We start from the raw sequence: 18,588 nt of genomic DNA, 5'->3' as shown, positions 1-18,588 counted from the left end.
AGGTGGTGAGGGTGAGGTAAGATAAATAAGAGCACTTGAATGTTAAAGCTGAAGCCTCTCCCTATTAAATAGTGAAGATATCCAACATATTGGTTGGAACTCAGTGTTTAACTGAGAAGAGGTGAATGAGAATCTTTTAGAATGGGCAGGTGTGGATAGGATACAGTCATTATCATTCAAGACATAGACCAAATCACTGAGATCAGAGATCTATTTGAGAAGTTGTGTGTGTGTGTGTGTGTGTGTGTGTGTGTGTGTGTGTGTGTGTGTGTGTGTGTGTGTGTGTGTGCGTGTTTGTCCTTAGCAAATTGAGGGTTTACAATTTTAGAGAAGTCTTGGATTTTGCATTAGTCTTGTTTGAATGCATAAGATTCAGTTCTTAAACATTATACTCCTCAGCCAGTCAACTCTGTGTCAAGGTGGCTGTGTCAGCAGCTCTTGCTGCTTTTTACTTCCAATGGATGACAATGTGGCATAGTGGAATGAGTACTGAAGCTGAATTGACAGGGCCCTAGTTCTAGCTCTAAATCCTTGTTTACTTACTGCCTCTGTGATCTGGCAAGTTCCTCTATCCCTCTCTTTCTGTTCTAATCTTTAAAATGAGAGGGTCCCATCCAATTCTATATTTGTAATTGTATGACACATATAAGACTCTAACTTGATAATGTTGAACAGTATAATTTAGTGGAGAGGTTCTTAGGAGAATTGCCCAGGTGTGACTATGCTAGGGGCTAGAGACCCTTATGTACAACTATACTTATAGCTTATTCAGCTATATTTAAACTTACTCTGAAGAATGTCTAGATAGACAACATAGGTTTTAAGCCCACCCCCACGGAGCTCTTGTAAATTAATTAGTCCAGTAAATTCTTTTCCTTCAGACTACACTCAATAATAAAATAAATGAGGCTAAAACCTGCTTCTAAATTGACCATTAAACCCTCAAATTATATTCTCAAAATAGTTCTAAGAACCACAAAGTCCATGTTAGGGATAAAAATGGAGCCTATGATTTCAGTGGTACAAGAAACTGCCAGATGAGGAATTTCTCTACCAATTCAAGTCATCAGCACCTTCTCTGAAACTTGAGTCCTGTAAAGAGCTGCCTAGAAAATGAAGAGGTGTAGACTTTCTTAGGGCCATCCAGCCACCATGTGTCAGAAGGGGCACATGAACCCAGGTCTTCTTTACTTGAAGGCTAATCCTGTAGTGTACTGCCCATGTAGAAAGAAAGGAAAGAAAGAAGAAAAAGAGAGAGGGAGAATAGTATCTTTTTTGTGAGCCACTTTATCACTTGGGGATCTTACTTATTCTACCATTACATTTCTATCAAAAGATATATTTTTAAGATGTGACTTAAACCCAGCATATTAAAGAATTATACATTTGTGTTTCTTTTTGTTTGTTTACAGTAATGAAAGCCACTAGTTGTAACCTAGATAAGGTAAATATTCTTCCTAGTGCCTTGATCACTCCACTCATGTCAAGCAGTATGATTAAGAATGAAGATGTTACTCCAATGGAAGTAACAACAGAAAAAAGATCTTCTCCTGTCTTTAAGGTGAGTTACTTTGATATGAATTCCAATCCTTGACCTGAATCTAAAACATCTTCTATGCACAGATTGATTTTTCTGTGACTTACCTTTCTTAATTCCTACACTTTCATATTATTTATGTTTCCTTTGTCGGTTTATCTTTTTTTTTAACTTTACCTTTACTTTTCTTGACCTTAAATATCTCCTTGTTTGATTATTTTCATAAGAGATTATTTTCACAGAGTATCATCATTGGTCCCTAAAGTTTGGAAAGCACAGTTTTCTAACTAGGTTGGGAATGACAAATTCATTCTTTTTTTTAAAAAATTTATTTTGCAAGCATTTATTCTTTGTCCCTCACACTCCTTTTCCAGTGGAACAATACAAAGGAAATAATACTTTCATATGAGGATGTATGGATCAGCAAAATCAAATTTCTTTTTTGGCCAGGTCCACAACTGTGTGTTTTACTCTGCATTGTGCCTCACTTCCCTGGCAATATTTGGTTGGTGTACTTCATTTTCATTCCTGTGAACTCCTAGTTCCTCATTTCATTGAGCAATTCTGTGTAATGTTGTCTCTGTATGTACTGTTCTAGTTCTACTCACTTTACAGTACTTTAAAGAGGTCTTTTCTTTTTCATTTTCTCTGAAAAGTAATTGTTTTGTCATTTCTCTTGGCACAATAATCTTTCATTCCATTCATATACCATAATTTGTTTAGTCATTCCCAACTGGACAGCCCTTAGGTTCCGATTTGAGAATTCTTTCTGTGTGATCAGAATAGCACGATACCCCTAGATTGAGCCAACACAACTTTCTTTACTTCACACTTCTAATAATTCAAGTATTGTTATTAACGTGTTTTTTGGAATTTTTTTTAGACAACAAAGACAGTTGGATCAACTCAGCAAACATTAGAAAATATCTCCAACATATCAGGAGGTGGATCATTTTCATCTTCCCATTTACCTCCTGAAAATGAGAAGCAGCAGCAAATTCAGGCTAAAGTGTACAACCCAGAGACTCTGACAACTCTGCAGACACAAGACATTTCACAGCCAGGGACTTTTCCAGCAGGTCCTACTGCCGGCCAGCTGTCCAGCAGTGATGCGTTATTGCAGCAAGCGACCCAGTTTCAGAGCAGAGAGCCCCAGGCTAGAGAGGTACTTCAGTCCGAGGGTGCTGTGGTGAATTTGTCCCAGTTGACTGAGGCATCCCAGCAGCAGCAGCCCTCGCCCCTGCAAGAACAAGCACAGACATTGCAGCAGCAGATGTCATCCAACATTTTCTCACCACCAAACAGTGTGAGTCAGCTACAAAATACCATCCAGCAGCTACAAGCTGGGAATTTTACAGCTAGTGCTGCCAGCGGCAGCAGTGGAAATGTGGATTTGGTCCAGCAAGTCCTTGAGGCCCAGCAACAGTTATCTTCAGTTTTGTTTTCTGCTTCAGATGGCAATGAGAATGTCCAGGAACAGCTCAGTGCTGACATTTTTCAGCAAGTCAGTCAGATTCAAAATAGTGTAAGCCCTGGAATATTTTCTTCAACAGAACCAGCTGTCCATGCCAGACCTGAAAATTTAATGACTGGAAGAGCTGAAAATGTCCATCCACAAGCTGAAAATACATTATCCAATCAACAGCAGCAGCAGCAACAGCAGCAGCAGCAGCAGCAGCAGGCAATGGAGTCATCGGCTGCCATGGTGATGGAAATGCAGCAGAGCATTGCTGCCCAGATGCAGTCTGAATTATTCTCTTCAACTGCTTCTGCCAATGGAAACCTCCAGCAATCTCCAGTTTACCAGCAAGCATCCCATATGATGAGTGCATTATCCACCAATGAGGACATGCAAATGCAGTGTGAATTGTTCTCTTCTCCCACAGTTTCTGGGAATGAAACTTCTACAACTACAACACAGCAGGTTGCAACCCCTGGCTCTACCATGTTTCAGACTTCAAATTCAACAGATGGAGAAGAAGCCGGAGGACAAGTAAAACAGATTCAAAACAATGTATTTCAGACCATGGTACAAATGCAGCACAGCGGAGAAAATCAACCTCAAGTCAGTCTTTTTTCATCTACCAAAAATATGATGGCTGTTCAAAACAGTGGTACTCAACCGCAGGGCAATGGTCTCTTTCAGCAGAGTAATGAGATGCTGTCCCTTCAGTCTGGAAGCTTTATACAGCAGCCTTCTCATTCACAAGCTCAGCTTTTTCATCCACAAAATTCTATTGGTGAGGCCCAGAATATATCCCAGGAAACTCAAGGTTCTCTTTTTCACAGCCCAAGTCCCATCGTCCACAATCAGACTTCCACCTCATCATCGGAGCAATTACAGCCTTCGATGTTCCATTCCCAGGGTACCATGGCTGTACTTCAAGGCTCTTCTGTTCCTCAAGACCAGCAATCAACCAACTTGTTCCTTTCTCAGAGTTCTATCAATACACTTCAGAATAATACAGTATCTCAAGAAGAACAGATTTCATTTTTTACAACACAGAACTCGATTTCTCCCCTTCAGCCAGCACCAAACACTGAGCAACAAACTGCTTTTCAGCAGCAGACACAAATATCCCATATTCAGTCACCTCTGCTTTCCCAGGAACAGGCACAACCCTCTCAGCAGAGTTTGTTCCAGCCTCCAGTGTCTTTAGGTGCTCTCCCACCAAATTCAATGACCCAGAACCAACAAGGGGCAATCTTCCAATCTCAGCATTCAATAGTTGCCATCCAGAGTAGCTCCTCATCCCAAGAACAGCAGCAGCAGCAGCAACAGCAACAGCAGCAGCAGCAACAGAATATTTTATTCAGTAATCAGAACACAATGGCTTCGATGACATCCCAAAAGCAACCACCACCAAATATGATATTCAACCCAAATCAAAATCCACTAGCTAGCCAAGAGCAGCAGAACCAGTCTATATTTCACCCACAAAATAACATGACAACAATGAATCAGGAACAACAGCCCATGCAGTTTCAGAATCAGAACACAGTTTCTTCCCTTCAGACCCCAGGATCCACCCAGACTGAGCCACCCCAGCCATCTTTGTTCCATGCTTCTCCCCAGATTCAGTTGGTCCAAGGGTCACCTAGTTCACAAGAGCAGCAAGTAACACTCTTCATCTCTTCAGCTTCCATGTCTGCCTTGCAGACCAGTATGAATCAACAAGACCTGCAACAGCCTCCCCTCTACTCTCCTCAGAACAACATGCCAGGAATCCAGGGGGCTGCTGCTTCACCTCCACAGCAGACTAATTTATTTCACAATACAGCAGGAGGTACAATGAACCAACTACAGAATTCTCCTGGCTCATCTCAACAGACTTCAGGAATGTTCTTATTTGGCATCCAGAATAGTAAGTGGTTCTAGTTCTAGTGATGTTTTATTACTAGTTAACATTTGCATATTGGATAAATTGACTGAGTAATTGAAAGTTGACTTGTTTTTTTAGATGTATAAGTTTAGCCCCCATAGAAGCTTTTTTCCTGGGCTGTAAGTCATAGACTACAAATCCTAGCTAGCTGTACACACCATCTCCTGGGTGAAAAGCTTGTGGAGGGGTTAAATTGACCAGACAGTTATCAGACACCAACTCTAGACAGCTCTTGAAGGGGAAAGATTGTAGGAAAGGTGCCTGACCTCCATTAGTGGAAGAAGTTTTCTGACCCCAGAGTTGCTCATGCTGGTGACTTTACAGATGCATGCACCTCCTCTGAGCTGGACAAATTGCTAGATGCTAGAGAGACACAGAAATGAGGCCTTTCTAACATGGAACTTCAGCCTTACATTTTATCCTCCCAACAAACCTGGAAAACAGGTCCCATTACATCCCCATTTTACAGATGAAGAAACTGAGGCAGAGGTTAAGTGACTATTATAGATCTTGTTCTAAAACAGGATTTGAACACAGATCTTTTTGACTCTAGGGTCAGCACTCTCTGTGCTGTACAACTAAGGTCATTTGAGGATGGAGGACTGCCTCTGCCAGTACATAGAGACAGGAACCAACAGATGAAGTTTGGGGAACAAATAACGGGCCCAGTTAGCTGAAACAGAAAGTGCCCAAAGGGAGATCATGTGAAATGACAATAATAATGATCATATTTATGTCACTTTAAGATTTTCAAAGTGTTTTTCATAGGTAACTTATTTGATCATAATCCTAATTCCAAAATAGAAAATGTGGCTTCAAATTCCTGACAGAGTTGACATTTTCTCTATAGGTAATAGCAAGTCATAGAATATGCTTAAGTAGGAGACTAACATGGAAAGAGAGCAGTGTATTAAGATTATTTTGGCAAGCATGTGAAAGATGGATTTAAGGAAGAAATTAGAATCAGTGAGACCAGTTAGGTTTGTAGAGTAATAGTCAAGACAAGAAGAGGTCATGAGATTTACAAATAAAATACAGTAGTAACAATGAGAGTAAAGAGAAAATGTAAAAGGTAAAGTTCAAAAACCCTTCCCCCTGTTTGGATATGGAAAGTGGAAGAATCAGATGAGACCATGGTTTTCAGCCTGAGTGATGTCAAGTTTGGTGTTTCTATAAGCTGAAACAGAGAGAATGGATGAGAGGGAGGAAAAAGTTTCAGGGGGAAAATAATGATTTTAGGCTTGGCCACAACAGACTTAGTTGCATCGTACAGATAATATAGTAATAGAGTGGGAAAAAATGACTGGAATTCAGAAGAGAATTTAGAACCTGGTACAAGGAGCAGCTAGGTGGTGTAGTGAATAGAGCACTGACCCTGGAATCAGGAGGTCCTAGTTCAAATTTGACCTCAGACACTAATTACCTAGCTGTGTAACCTTGGACAAATTACTTAACCTCATTGTCTTAAAAAAAAAAAACTGTATATAGATTTGGGAAGAAGTTTTTTAAGGTGATAATTGAACCCTATTGTACAGTTTGAAATTCTGAAGGGAAACAGCAGAGAGAGAAGAGAGGTTGATATAGATAGAATCTTGGTGACAAAGGAGAGCAATGAATAGGAGATTGAGGTAGAATAGCTCAACAGGAAGGAGAACCTGGAAAGGACAAGTGTTACAGAATCAACCAACAAGCATTAATTATTTGTCTCCTTTGTCCCAAGCACTAAGATAAGGAAGGAGAGATTATACAGAAGAAGAAATAAATCTATAGTGTCACATACTATAGAAAGAAGAGTTGAGTGAAAAGATATTAAGCATTTAGCAAATGTGATTACTGATGACCTAGAGAGAGAAGTTTCTTTAGATTGTTCTAGCAAAGCATTGAAGAATGGATGGTGAGTATGGTTAATATATTTCTCTTTCCAATGGTTTAGCCCTTCACAGGCAGAAAAATAAAGAATAATTTGAGGCCACCAAGAAATGATTTGTGGGGGGGGGCTTTCAGTTAGTTTTTTTTGTTGTTGATTTTTGTTTATTTTAGGACGGGACAGATCTGAGAAAGTTTTTAGACTATTGGAAAGGAGTCAGAAGTTGTATTTTGGCCAGACAAGGTCAATAATAATTTTCATTGATTTTAGTGCATTAACAAGAATATATAATTTCCTTTCTACTTCCCAGTCTTATTGCTATTAATTGAGGGTGTGAAAATCAGAAATGAATAGAATTCAGAAGAGAGTTTAGAACTGGGCACAGATTTTGGAAGAAACTACACAAAAGCAATAAATGACTGCAAAAAATAGAATTCATGAGTTAGGGTCTTCCAGTAGAAGGCGAGCTCCTTGAGGGTAGAGTAAGTTTTTTAATCTTATACTTAGCAGAGTGCCTAGGCACATAGTAAATTCTTAAATCATTATTTGCTGATGATAGCTTTGAGAAAATGTCTTCATGCTCATTAACTGGGGCTCAGATATGGTTCTTCATGTCAAATTAGTGTTCTCTGAAATAAAATAGATTTAAGCTCCAAATGAATTCCAAAATTCATAGATTATATAAATTGGGCAGGAAAGTAGACTTTGATGCTATTTAGTCTAATCCCCCTTGTTTTCAATTAAGGAATCAAAAGCCCAGCAAGAGGTGAATTGCTCAGTGTCATACAGAGGGGTGGTAAGTAGCATAGACAGGATTCAAAGTCATGCCCTCTTGATTCCAGATTCCAGATTCTTTCTAATACACTATATTGTGAGAGTCTCTTTCCTGTACTATATGTGACTTCTTTCAGTCACATGCTTTTTTTTTTACCTCAGAATACTGTTCTTTCATTCTCTAACACTTAGTAATGTGTGTGAGAGTGAGTGTGTAATATTTAATTGGAGATGTGCAAAAGGGTAGTTAGTGATCACTGAATCTCAGGAAAGAGTTTAGAATTAATCACTTAGATTTGAGAACCAAAAAACTCCATCATTATTGAAACCTATGAGAGAGAGTTAATACCACGAGGGAAAAGAAATGTAACAGAAAATTCTTGTTAACTTTAGTAGCTTTACAGAATTTAAGTGATTTTATTTTAAATGTCTCTTAGACTGTGGCCAACTTTTAACTCCTGGACCAGCAACATTGCCAGATCAGCTAATGGCCATAAGTCAGCCAAGTCAGCCTCCAAGTGAGGGTCAGCCACCTGTGACAACACTTCTGTCTCAGCAAATGCCAGAGAATGCTTCACTGTCATCATCCATAAACACCAACCAGAATATTGAAAAGATTGATTTGCTTGTTTCATTGCAAAACCAGGGGAACAACTTGACAGGCTCATTTTAACTGCATATGAGTAAGTATTGCATTTTGGTTTGCTAATCTTGTTTCCTCCTAAAAGAGATAAATTAGATTTGTTTTTAAAGGACTTGGCTAGAAAGTCACACCTTGGATGACTTTTGGCGACTTTTTAAAAAATTCTTGGGGTTTGGGGACAGTTTTTTGGCCACTTAAAGCCCAAAAGACCCAAGAATTTTGAGAAACGAATAAAATTTACTATCTCTATATAGATGAATTCCAACAGATTTCATTTCTACATCTCATAAAAATGTGTATTTAATTCCAGAAAGTGCTAAAAATAGGAGAAGGAATGTAATGAATCATTGATCTAAAAACAAAATTTTACTTTGGGATCTTTAAGGGTAAAAAATAAACTTAAAAATATATTTTTCTTTCAGATGATTATATTTAATTCTTCTCTTTTTTGCAGAAATTCTGTGAAAGAAAATTCACTTGCAAGATGCCCATGGAGCTCACTGCTACATTTGTATTTAAGTGTATGGAACTAAGTTGCTCTTAAAAAAAAGATTACACCAAAAAACTATGTCTGAATAAATATATAGATTTTTACCCTCCCTGCAGAAGAGCACATTTCTGCTACTTATTGCAGTGATTAATCAACAATATCATGTTTCATATTCCTAATAGCAATAATGACTAAGAATTTATGTTTTGTGTTTTCATTTGGGAAATTAATTGTTGCTACCTTCTGAAGCACAGTGCCTCTATAAGGTACAGTATGAATTCAAGTCCAGTCCACTCAGTCATTATTGCTATTAGAAAATAACCCATAATGTCATTTTATTTTTATTTGTTCATTATTTTTTCTTTCCTATGTCTTTTCTGTTAAGATTTTTGGAAAAAGTATATCCATAATCTAAAGCTGATATCGTCCAAGTAAAAAAAGCACAGCTATTGGTCAGAGTAAAAGAATCATGTTTTCAATTTTCATTGAGAGCCTGAATAGCTTGCCCAGTGACAAGCTGTAGTAAAATTGCTCAAACAAGTCTGTATAAGCAGACATTCTGTTAATGGAACTGGGAAGAACTTTAAGGCTCCATGTCAGAGTTGTCCATGGTTTTCTATATGTTTGTACAAAGATGTTAGCCTATAATTGTGCGTAGAGTAGTAATGATTTTGTTCTACAAAAATGAAGGGGACAATTTATGGTAAATTTGGTTTTTATATTTTCTATAGTATCTTGTCCTGTAGGAGTAATTTGAATGGCTGAAGTTTAAGTCCTTTGTAATCTAATTTGCATTCTTTGGTCAGAATTTATTCTAACTCAGCCTTAGACTGACATTCCTTTTTCATATGTATCCATTGTTTTGTTTCTTCACTTTTTAGTAGTTTGGTTGTAAGCAACTATGAATACCTTACTGGCTTTAGGATACTCTAGCAGCTTAAAGAAAATAAGACCCCTTTGACCCAAGGTGATCTAAGCAAGTCCTGCAACACAGGGAATGAGAAAAGGTCTCTTTCATAAATTGGAAGGGGTAGAAATTGACTCCAGGAAAGACAATGCATTTTTCCCCCATGAACGGTGCTGTTGTAAAGTCTTCAAAAAAAATTTTTTCCCTCCAGTGGGAAACAAAAGTTAAATTTTCTTGAAATACCACTTCTCCCTGAGCTGCAGTGACTGTCACACACTTGTCACCTCAGTGCTTTACAATTTTGAAGTGGTCACTTTCCTGATAGTTCCCATGAGCCTTAGGCTTTACAGGGTCATACTGTTCACTTAAAATGAAGAATTCACTTGTTGTATCTGTAAAGAGCAAAAGAACACACTCCAGGACTTGCAGGTGTAGCACTGGTTATACAGTCTGGGTGCTTTGACCAACCGAGGAATGTTTGCTTCTCACTACAACCTCTTGTCTGGCCACGTGCTTATCTCCTGTCTCCTTGTGGCATGTCAAAAGCTGTTATGGCAGTTTAGAGCCAAACTGGTGTGTGTAGCTTCTAAACCTTGGGATAATGGCTCGGGTAGTCTTGTAATCATCATTTTGTTTTATTGTTTTAAGTACAGAAGAATAGCCTGTAAATTGTTCAGCTTTTTGTGTTTACTATATTATGTTTTTCTATCTTTGTATACTCAGTTGAATTGTGTAGAATTGTGGTGGTGTTGGTTTTGTTTTTATAACTAGATTTTTCTTTTATTTGTGATGGTCTTCCTCTGTTACTTGTATGCTTTCTCTACTTGTCTTTACCATATCCTTCTCTTTTCTTCTCTCACATGCACATATCTCCCTCCCTCCATCTTCTCTTACCCCAACATCCCTCTCTCCTTTCTTTCTTTTTCCTTATTTCTCTTTCTCTCTCTTTCCTTCTCTCACCCCCAGCCCCCTTCTTTCCTTCTCTCTCTGATTGAGAGGCATTGAATTACGTTTTCAGTAGTACAGGCTTCTTGCCGATATGAAGGGAACTTTTCAGAAAGAGACCTGCTCTGGGTCATTTAATTTTGAATACAGTTTTCAATCGTTCAAGTTTTGGATGGTTTATATCTAATGTGTGTTTCATTTTTTTGGAAAGCTATATTTTGTATTTAGGAAATGGTATACTATTTTGCTATTTGTACTGAGTGAGTACATTGGCATAAATATAAAAAATTTATATATATATATATATACATATATATAAACTATTCTTTTTGCCACACATTTTTGTGGTAAATTTGTGAGTTTGTCTGATGTTCTACCACAACGTGGCGTCTGATAACAGTGAGGGGGGTTTTGTTATGTCTTTATTAAGTATTTAAGTACTTTTTGCAACAGAAATGACCTGTTCATCTGTGGCCATTCCATCGGACAGTGCATTGTTATTAGTGGGCTAAAGGCAACTTCACTGTGTTTGCTGTGTTTGTCACTCAGCAATGTGTTGGAGTAAGGAAACCAATTTTGGCAATTGTGTCACATGGTGTTTCACCAGAATGAGCCAATCAGCTTTTGCTCACTATATATTTAATATTTTATTATTGTTATTATTATTAATTGGCTTACTTGTTCTATGCCTTTTATTTATAAATACACTAAAACATATTACAGTTCTAATAAAAAAAATTTCTTCACCATATAATGCCCAGAGCTACATTTTAAATTCTCTAAACCAAAAAAATTTTTCTTTCCCTCCTTATCTTTTCCATTGAAGGGGGAGAAAAATCCCCTAGAATATATAGTTCAGGATATGAAAAAAATAAGTTGTGACCCAGTGCTTCACTTTTCGTACAGTCCTATCAAAGCATGGAATATCAGTTATAGTGTCAGGGTGATCATACCCAGCTGCTATATAATTGGGGCATAGAAATAAAATTCTTTTGGTCAGTTTATTTCTGTGTTTTCCAGAATCTTTTTTTCAGTGATGACCCAGAAGCTTCAATGAGACCCATTTATTCACCATATTCCAGGACTGGAATATTTGGTAACACTGTGGTTAAAACTTCCATCTTACAAAAAGATTGACTTGTGTACTGATTTACCTTGTTTAGAATGTTTTTATTAGGAAATAATCGATAGTCAGTGCCAAGTCACTGGGGACCAATTTTCTGTTTTACAATATCTTGTTGAGAGCAGTACCTATACCTGAACTGTCCTGATTCCCAGTTTTGGGTGGAGGAAGAAAAACCAATTTTCAAAGGTTTCATAGTTTTGAGGGTTGTTTATTCAAGGGCTGTGCTGTGCTACCATATTCCTGTTAATTCACTAATGGTGACTTTTCTTTATTTTTTACTTTGTTAAATTTACATTATCTATTTTAGGTCAATGTTAAGTGTACAACATTCTGAACACGTGATTTGGTTACAAAAAGTATTTGTATTTTGAATGAAGGGTTAAGCTCAATGGTTGGTTTGTGCTAATACTGCTGCTTTCAAACAACTGTTACAGATGGGAAAGAGACGTTCCGTGAGCCAGCAAAGAGCCTTAGAAGAAACAATTGATCAGAATTGTTTCATGGCAGAAGGACCTCAATATACTGTGAACCACATCTTATTTCCTTCATATTGCTCTATCCAACATGTTCTTAATTTCAGCAATGAACATTTATGCTTGGAGCTTATCTGTGTGTGTGTGTGTGTGTGTGTGTGTGGTCTTTGTGTGTTGTTTCCCTGGTTATTCATTCCATTATACTTTGATACAAGTATGAAGAATGACTAAGGATTTGTTTTTATTTCTAAACTTTAACATAAGGGGTCACAGTTACCTTTATAAATAAAATACCATACTGTGATTCAATATTCACAATGCTTTTAACCCAGTAGTTAAGCTAAAACACTAACAATTTTTATAAAAAAAAATGAAATTAAGTTTTCCATGTTTTACAATTTTGAAAACCATTACCTTATTTTAAAAAAATGACATTAAAACACAGTGTGCTTTTTTTCACAATAGTGAAATCTGAGAAACATCTGGAAGTAAAGACTGGTACAGAATATTGCCTTAATAATGTGCAGATCCAAATTTGAATATAAATGTTCACAAACATTCAACAAATGGAATCTTAGTAATTTATATTTCATTATGAAATTTTCTCTTCTAATATATTTGCTAATTGGCAAAGTAATATCCTGTGAGGCAATTAACTTCATTCTTTTCACCTCTATAGATGTATATCATTGTCACAGTGAGGACTAGTTGAGTAGAGGATGTGAATAACTATCACAAATAACAGGGGAAAGTGAAAATGTATGCTCTGGTAATAGTGAGTCAGAAGTGTCATTTTTGGGTAAGGACAGTACTATATAGTATAGAATAAAGTAGCTTCCATCTTCTACTTATGTATTTTTTAAAAGAATTAAAATTATAATTATTTTGAAATATTTTAGTAATAAAAATGGGTAGGTGATGTGATAATGTAATAATATCAAGATATTAAAGCAAAATTACTTTACTTATGATTATCCAGTTAATACTTTATATCTAACTTGACTACTTTCCTTGAGCTCCCATTGGGTTTTTTCTTTCTGCTAGCTTTCATTAATGGATGTAGTTCAGTTCAGGTATTCTATTGCTACTTATCTGATATAATTCAGGAAGTCTTTTAAAAAAAAATTTCTATAAATCCAGATTAAATACTTATTTTCAAGTGCCTTTCTTACTTTTACAATGCCATCTTTAAAAAATTTGTTTTAACATTGCCAGACAATGTCTATCTTTACACTGATAGTTTGGTAATATCCCTTACTTTATTTCCTGCTAGTTTTTCCCTCTGTTTCTTAACTACTGCCTTGAAATTTCTGTTAAGAAACATTGACTGAAAAGCATTTTCCATAAGTTTTTATTCCCCTTTGTCATATATCTAAAATATTTTTATTAAACTTTTGAGGATGAGGGGAAAGTATAGTTTTATTATTTGGATATTGTATAAAATTGTGATCAATGAGTGTTTCTCATTTTTGTCATTCTTGATCCACTTATAATTTATATGTACTAACAGTGTGCTTATGACATAATTGCCATACTTGTAATGCAGTGCAGTAGTTAGTACCAAGAAAGAGGTTTGTAAAGAGTTTGCCATGTTTTTAAAAGAAGAATTAAATTTAAAAAAGAAGACAAATTAAATCCCTGAAGTACAGTTTAAGGAAAATTTTACCATTCCCATATTTTTAAAAAGAATGGATAAAAAAATCACTGTGTTATATACATATTGCTCATTTTTCTATGATTATATTAGAACTACAGTTTATCTAGTTTCAAAAATTAGCCAAAAAAAAAAAGTTGTACCTGGATCGTTGAAGATCAAAGGAAACTCCTTTAGAGCAAATATAGTTAGGCAATCAAATTAAGCATTGTCTGTGGTTCCCTCCAACTTGTCCACATTTCAAATATTGAGCAAATAGAATAGTAAAAAATTGAGCATAGGTAAGGATTAGCAATAGCAACAAGAGTTAAAAGGGGAAATTAATGATAAAATTAGTAAGAAGCTGAGATAAAATTCCATCATATATTCCTAACTGATAGCTAGCATAACCTCTTACAGTTAAGAAATCATGGATATGGATATGAATCACTATGAAAGAGACGCTGAGGAAAAAAAAATCCACTGGCATGGAATTCTTTCCTGGTTATGAGTATTTTCATGACTGTCTATGGCACCTTGAGACTGCAGACCTTTATGCAGTATTCTTAATATCCAATTCACAGTATGCACTTTAATCATTACAAAGAAGTCAAGGGTGCTAAATAGTGGTCATTCTTTATTAATGAATCCTTTTTAATGATCTAAGGTACTTTGTCCTTTTTTGTCTTGGTAAATCAAGACACTGTGGTTATGTGACTATTGTGTGGATATCTTCCAAATTATCTGTATAATTAGGATTAAGCCTTTGAAATCTAACCTGTCATAAAGGAAAAATATTAGGCAAGAATAAATCTGTTCTGTCTTTTTAAAGTCATAAAATCAAGCACATTAAAATTTTTTGTCAGCCCACATGTTTGAGGGTAATTTCCATGTATTTTTGTTATGTACATAAATGTTATGGTATATAATTTTGTACATATAGTATATGTATATATGTATACTATATATAACTGGATCTAGCAGAAGTTTTTTATTTTGATACTCAACATGTAATCATGTTGATATTACATAAACATAGACAACTTATCCCTATTGATTTATGAGTGATGCTATTAAATTTAGTCAATTTATTATCAATAGAATCTGTAGAAATGAAGAGTTTAAATATATAGGTTTGGGTACACATAGACTCAGTTTAATTATAAATAATGTTCAGTTAATTATTTGATATAACATTCTCTTCATTAAAGCTCTTACATGAAATGACTTTGATTTAAACATATATTTGGATTATTCTTTTAATTTTTTTTAATGAAACTTGACAGGTGCTAAAGCCTTCTGTTCATAGAGTGGGTACATTTTGGACAGTGGTGAGACAAGCTTTTATCTTACCTACTTACCAGCATGAGATAGCCCTGCTGTGGCTGGAGCGCTTATCAAACAGAAACATCTTTCATTCCCTATGCCCGTGGAGTTGTGTGTATGAGATAGTCAGCAAAGTGGCCAACTAGTTCTAACCTAAACAATTTCAAAAGCCATATGAACATTAATTTCTAAGGAAATGGAATTATATCCTCATTTCCCTCAGCTATTTTCAACCTTATAATTTGTAAAGTTATCATGGACTTGCTTTCCAGTTCATTTTTACTACCATATATTAATTTTCTCCTCTAGCAAATAAGCTGACAGGTTTAGGAAAAGCATTTCTTTTAGCTTCATAATTTAGTTGTTATTTTTTAAGGTATGAATTTTTAAATATTAAGGTAGCCTTCTAGGAGATTTCGGAGACTGGTCTTGCCATCAAGAACCTGACGGAGAACATTGTGTTTGTTTTAACCTATGCTTCATCTAAAAGTGAAATGAGCTATTCTTATTTTTCCTTGAATATTCATTGCGTGTCCTATAATCTCACCTACATGAATAAGCCCTCAAAAAACCCAGATTGCAACCTATCCATGCCTGCCCTTGTGTGATTGCTAATATACTTCTTTAAACTCACCAAAGAAGATCTAAAATAAATACTAAATAAAATGTAGGTGGCAAGCAAATTCATTCATTAATTCATGTGCTTTCTTAATTTGTCATACCCCCTTTCTTATTATGTACCCACCATTACTTTATCTGTTTGCCTCTTCTAGCTAACACTAAATTGACATGTGTAAAAACATTTCAGATATCAAAATGTATGAGATAGATGACTTCTCAAAATTGTTACCTCCTTTCACACTGATTACTTTGAGAAACTTAGCATTACATAGTCACAAGATGAAGAGCCAGTTTCTCCACCCTTATTTGAAAATTGATGTACATTACTGATTTTCAAGGGTCCTGAATTTGGGAGCCATGAAGACTCAAGTTCTATTCTAGTTCTAGCTTTACCACTTAATAGCTGTGTGACCTTGGAAAAGTCATTTAAACTCTCCAAGCCTTAGTTTCCTCATCTGTAAATTGAGAATAGCAATCTGCCTATCTGAACAAGGCTGTTATAAGACTTAAATGGGAGCTTAAATGTAAAAATGCTTTGAAAAGTCCAAAGTGCTTTCAAATTGTAAAAGATGACCTCTTTGTTCTTTCATTGGTCAGCACCCTAGTTTTGGTAATTCAGTTCAACCATATCTTCAGTTATCTTCCAATTGCAAAAACCTATCTCAAGTAAGCTTTAAATTTCATTAAACTACCCCGGCTGTTACTTTTCAGGTGTCGTTTGCTTAACTTAAGAATCTTTCCTAGATGTATTACTCTTACATGTTATGACCCTCTGGCCCTTTACCTTCACAAAAAAAAAATGGTATTTGAAATGTGTACCCTGTGACTTGTAGTTCATTGCACTTTTAGTGACTTCGTATTTATTCCATTGAATTTGAATTGTTTTGATTAAGTGAATGTATCAGTTCACCTTGTTCTTATTCTTACTCTTAGATAAGCTCCAAGCAGTTGTTCCTTTTGACTCTGCCTCTTGCTGTTTTTTTATTTAAACTTATGTATGCTATAGTTTTTCAGTAACTCATTCTTTAACCAAGTGGTTTATCTACCATTCTGCCATTTTTTTTTTTTTTTTGCTAGAGCACACTGATCAACCACTGAGCTACCTTCTTCCATTGTCCTGCAATGATGTGAAGGTAGCACCAGATGTTCTTTCGTGCATTTTTGTGTATTTGGCTTTCATAGTTGGGATTATCAGAGCACTGATACCAGATGTTTTCAGTTTGTTCTCTGGGGGAATTTCATTTGCATCTATGTTTTTAGCTATCTGTGATAACTTGTTAAATATTAAAAAATATTTTGCTTCTATTGGGACATTTGTATACTCGCAACTATATTTCTGTAAACAGCTGCAGTCAAAAATAAAACATCGAAAGTTTTCTTTTTGTTGTGTTAATCATGTCATTTTTTTCCTGCAAGAATTGGTGCATAATGAATAAAATCATATATTAGTCGGGAAAGAGGGAGAGGTTGGTTGCAGTCCACACTACCCCAAGAGGTCCCAGAAGTATACAGTACTCATTCCCCAGACCTAGATAATGCAGATTAGAACAAAATAAGATCCCACCATTCCTTTCAAAAGCACAAGCAGCCTGCCCTGATACAGGAAGTAAGACTGGAAAGATCAGTAAACAAAGCACCAAGGATAAACACAAGGATAGACACAAACCCAAAGCAAAACCTCAGAATCACACATTTGCCACAGCTTCAATGGAATTCCTAGGGGAAAAAAACATAAGAATTTTAAAAGAGTTAAATAGCTCTAGGGCTGGGGCAGGGAACCTCTGCAAAGATCGAATAAGGCCTGAAACTACAATCATGACTTGAAATTCCATAAATCTAGGAACTTTTTAGGAGTGTATTGTTTGGTCAAATATAGCTTCTGAACAATGTTATAAACATCTAAACGACCCTTGGCAAAGGGTCTCTTCTCCACCCCTGCTCTAGAGGAAGAAACTGGAAGTCTACACTAGTGAAAGAAAGAGGCAAGAGTGGAACTCCCCAGGACAGTAGCTTAAACCAGCTCTGTTTACTGAGTAAACCCAAAACAAAAGGGGCTGAGAGGAATTAACCTTATTCTGTTACACCCTTCAGAAAACCTGCCTGATCTTCAGAGGCCAGGGCCTGAGGAAATGGATAGATTTCTATAGAAATTTAGTAATAAATAATCCAATCCAACATTAGTTTTCCTCAAGTAAAATTATAATTGGGTATCTCAATATGCCCTGAATTTTTTTTTTTTTTAGGTTTTTGCAAGGTAAATGGGGTTAAGTGGCTTGCCCAAGACCACACAGCTCCGTAATTATTGTCTGAGACCGGATTTGAACCCAGGTACTCCTGACTCCAAGGCCGGTGTTTTATTCACTACGCCACCTAGCCGCCCCTGCCCTGAATTTTTCAGACCTAAACAAGTCGACTAAAAGTTAAGCACTAAGTTTTCCAACCTGGATAGACTTTTGTTAGGTAGAATATATTGTTGGCAATGACTGAATAGAGTATACATATTTTTCTTCCATGCATAGTACTAAAAAAAAATGGAACATGCATCAGAGCATGAAACCATTACAAAGAAATGAAGAAAAGAAGAAACATTCTATCAAATGCACAAAAAAAAATTGATTAAAAAAACCCTTAGAGAAAGAATTTAAAATGACTGGAGATTGCTTTTTTCTTTATTAATTTTTTTATTTTAAACAAATTCAAAATAAGAAACAGCACTATTGCCTCCTATGCAGCACATTTGAGGATTCAAAATACAAAGTAATAAATTTACATTTTGACAGTCTATAAATACTATGCAATGTGTTTAAAATTGTCCATCTCTCTACTTTTTAAGTTTCTTTTTGTTCTCTACTATGCACTTTTT

General features: G+C 35.9%; 1 protein-coding gene across 10 annotated transcripts in view; it reads left to right on the top strand.

Annotated features, from left to right (window-relative positions):
* NFAT5 (nuclear factor of activated T cells 5) overlaps positions 1-17,102 on the top strand; it is a 219,312-nt gene extending 202,210 nt beyond the window's left edge. For all 10 annotated transcript variants that reach the window (XM_074200350.1, XM_074200357.1, XM_074200355.1 and 7 more), the window contains 4 exons: positions 1,413-1,561; positions 2,421-4,902; positions 7,999-8,244; positions 8,659-17,102. In XM_074200350.1, the coding sequence (XP_074056451.1) occupies positions 1,413-1,561; positions 2,421-4,902; positions 7,999-8,234 (2,867 nt within the window). In that variant the 3' untranslated portion in view covers positions 8,235-8,244; positions 8,659-17,102. The remainder of the gene's footprint in view (positions 1-1,412; positions 1,562-2,420; positions 4,903-7,998; positions 8,245-8,658) is intronic.
* Positions 17,103-18,588: the final 1,486 nt, after the last annotated feature.

Source organism: Macrotis lagotis, chromosome 1 (assembly GCF_037893015.1).
Source record: "Macrotis lagotis isolate mMagLag1 chromosome 1, bilby.v1.9.chrom.fasta, whole genome shotgun sequence".
NCBI lineage: Eukaryota > Metazoa > Chordata > Mammalia > Peramelemorphia > Peramelidae > Macrotis > Macrotis lagotis.
This window is presented reverse-complemented; position numbering and strand designations above follow the sequence as displayed.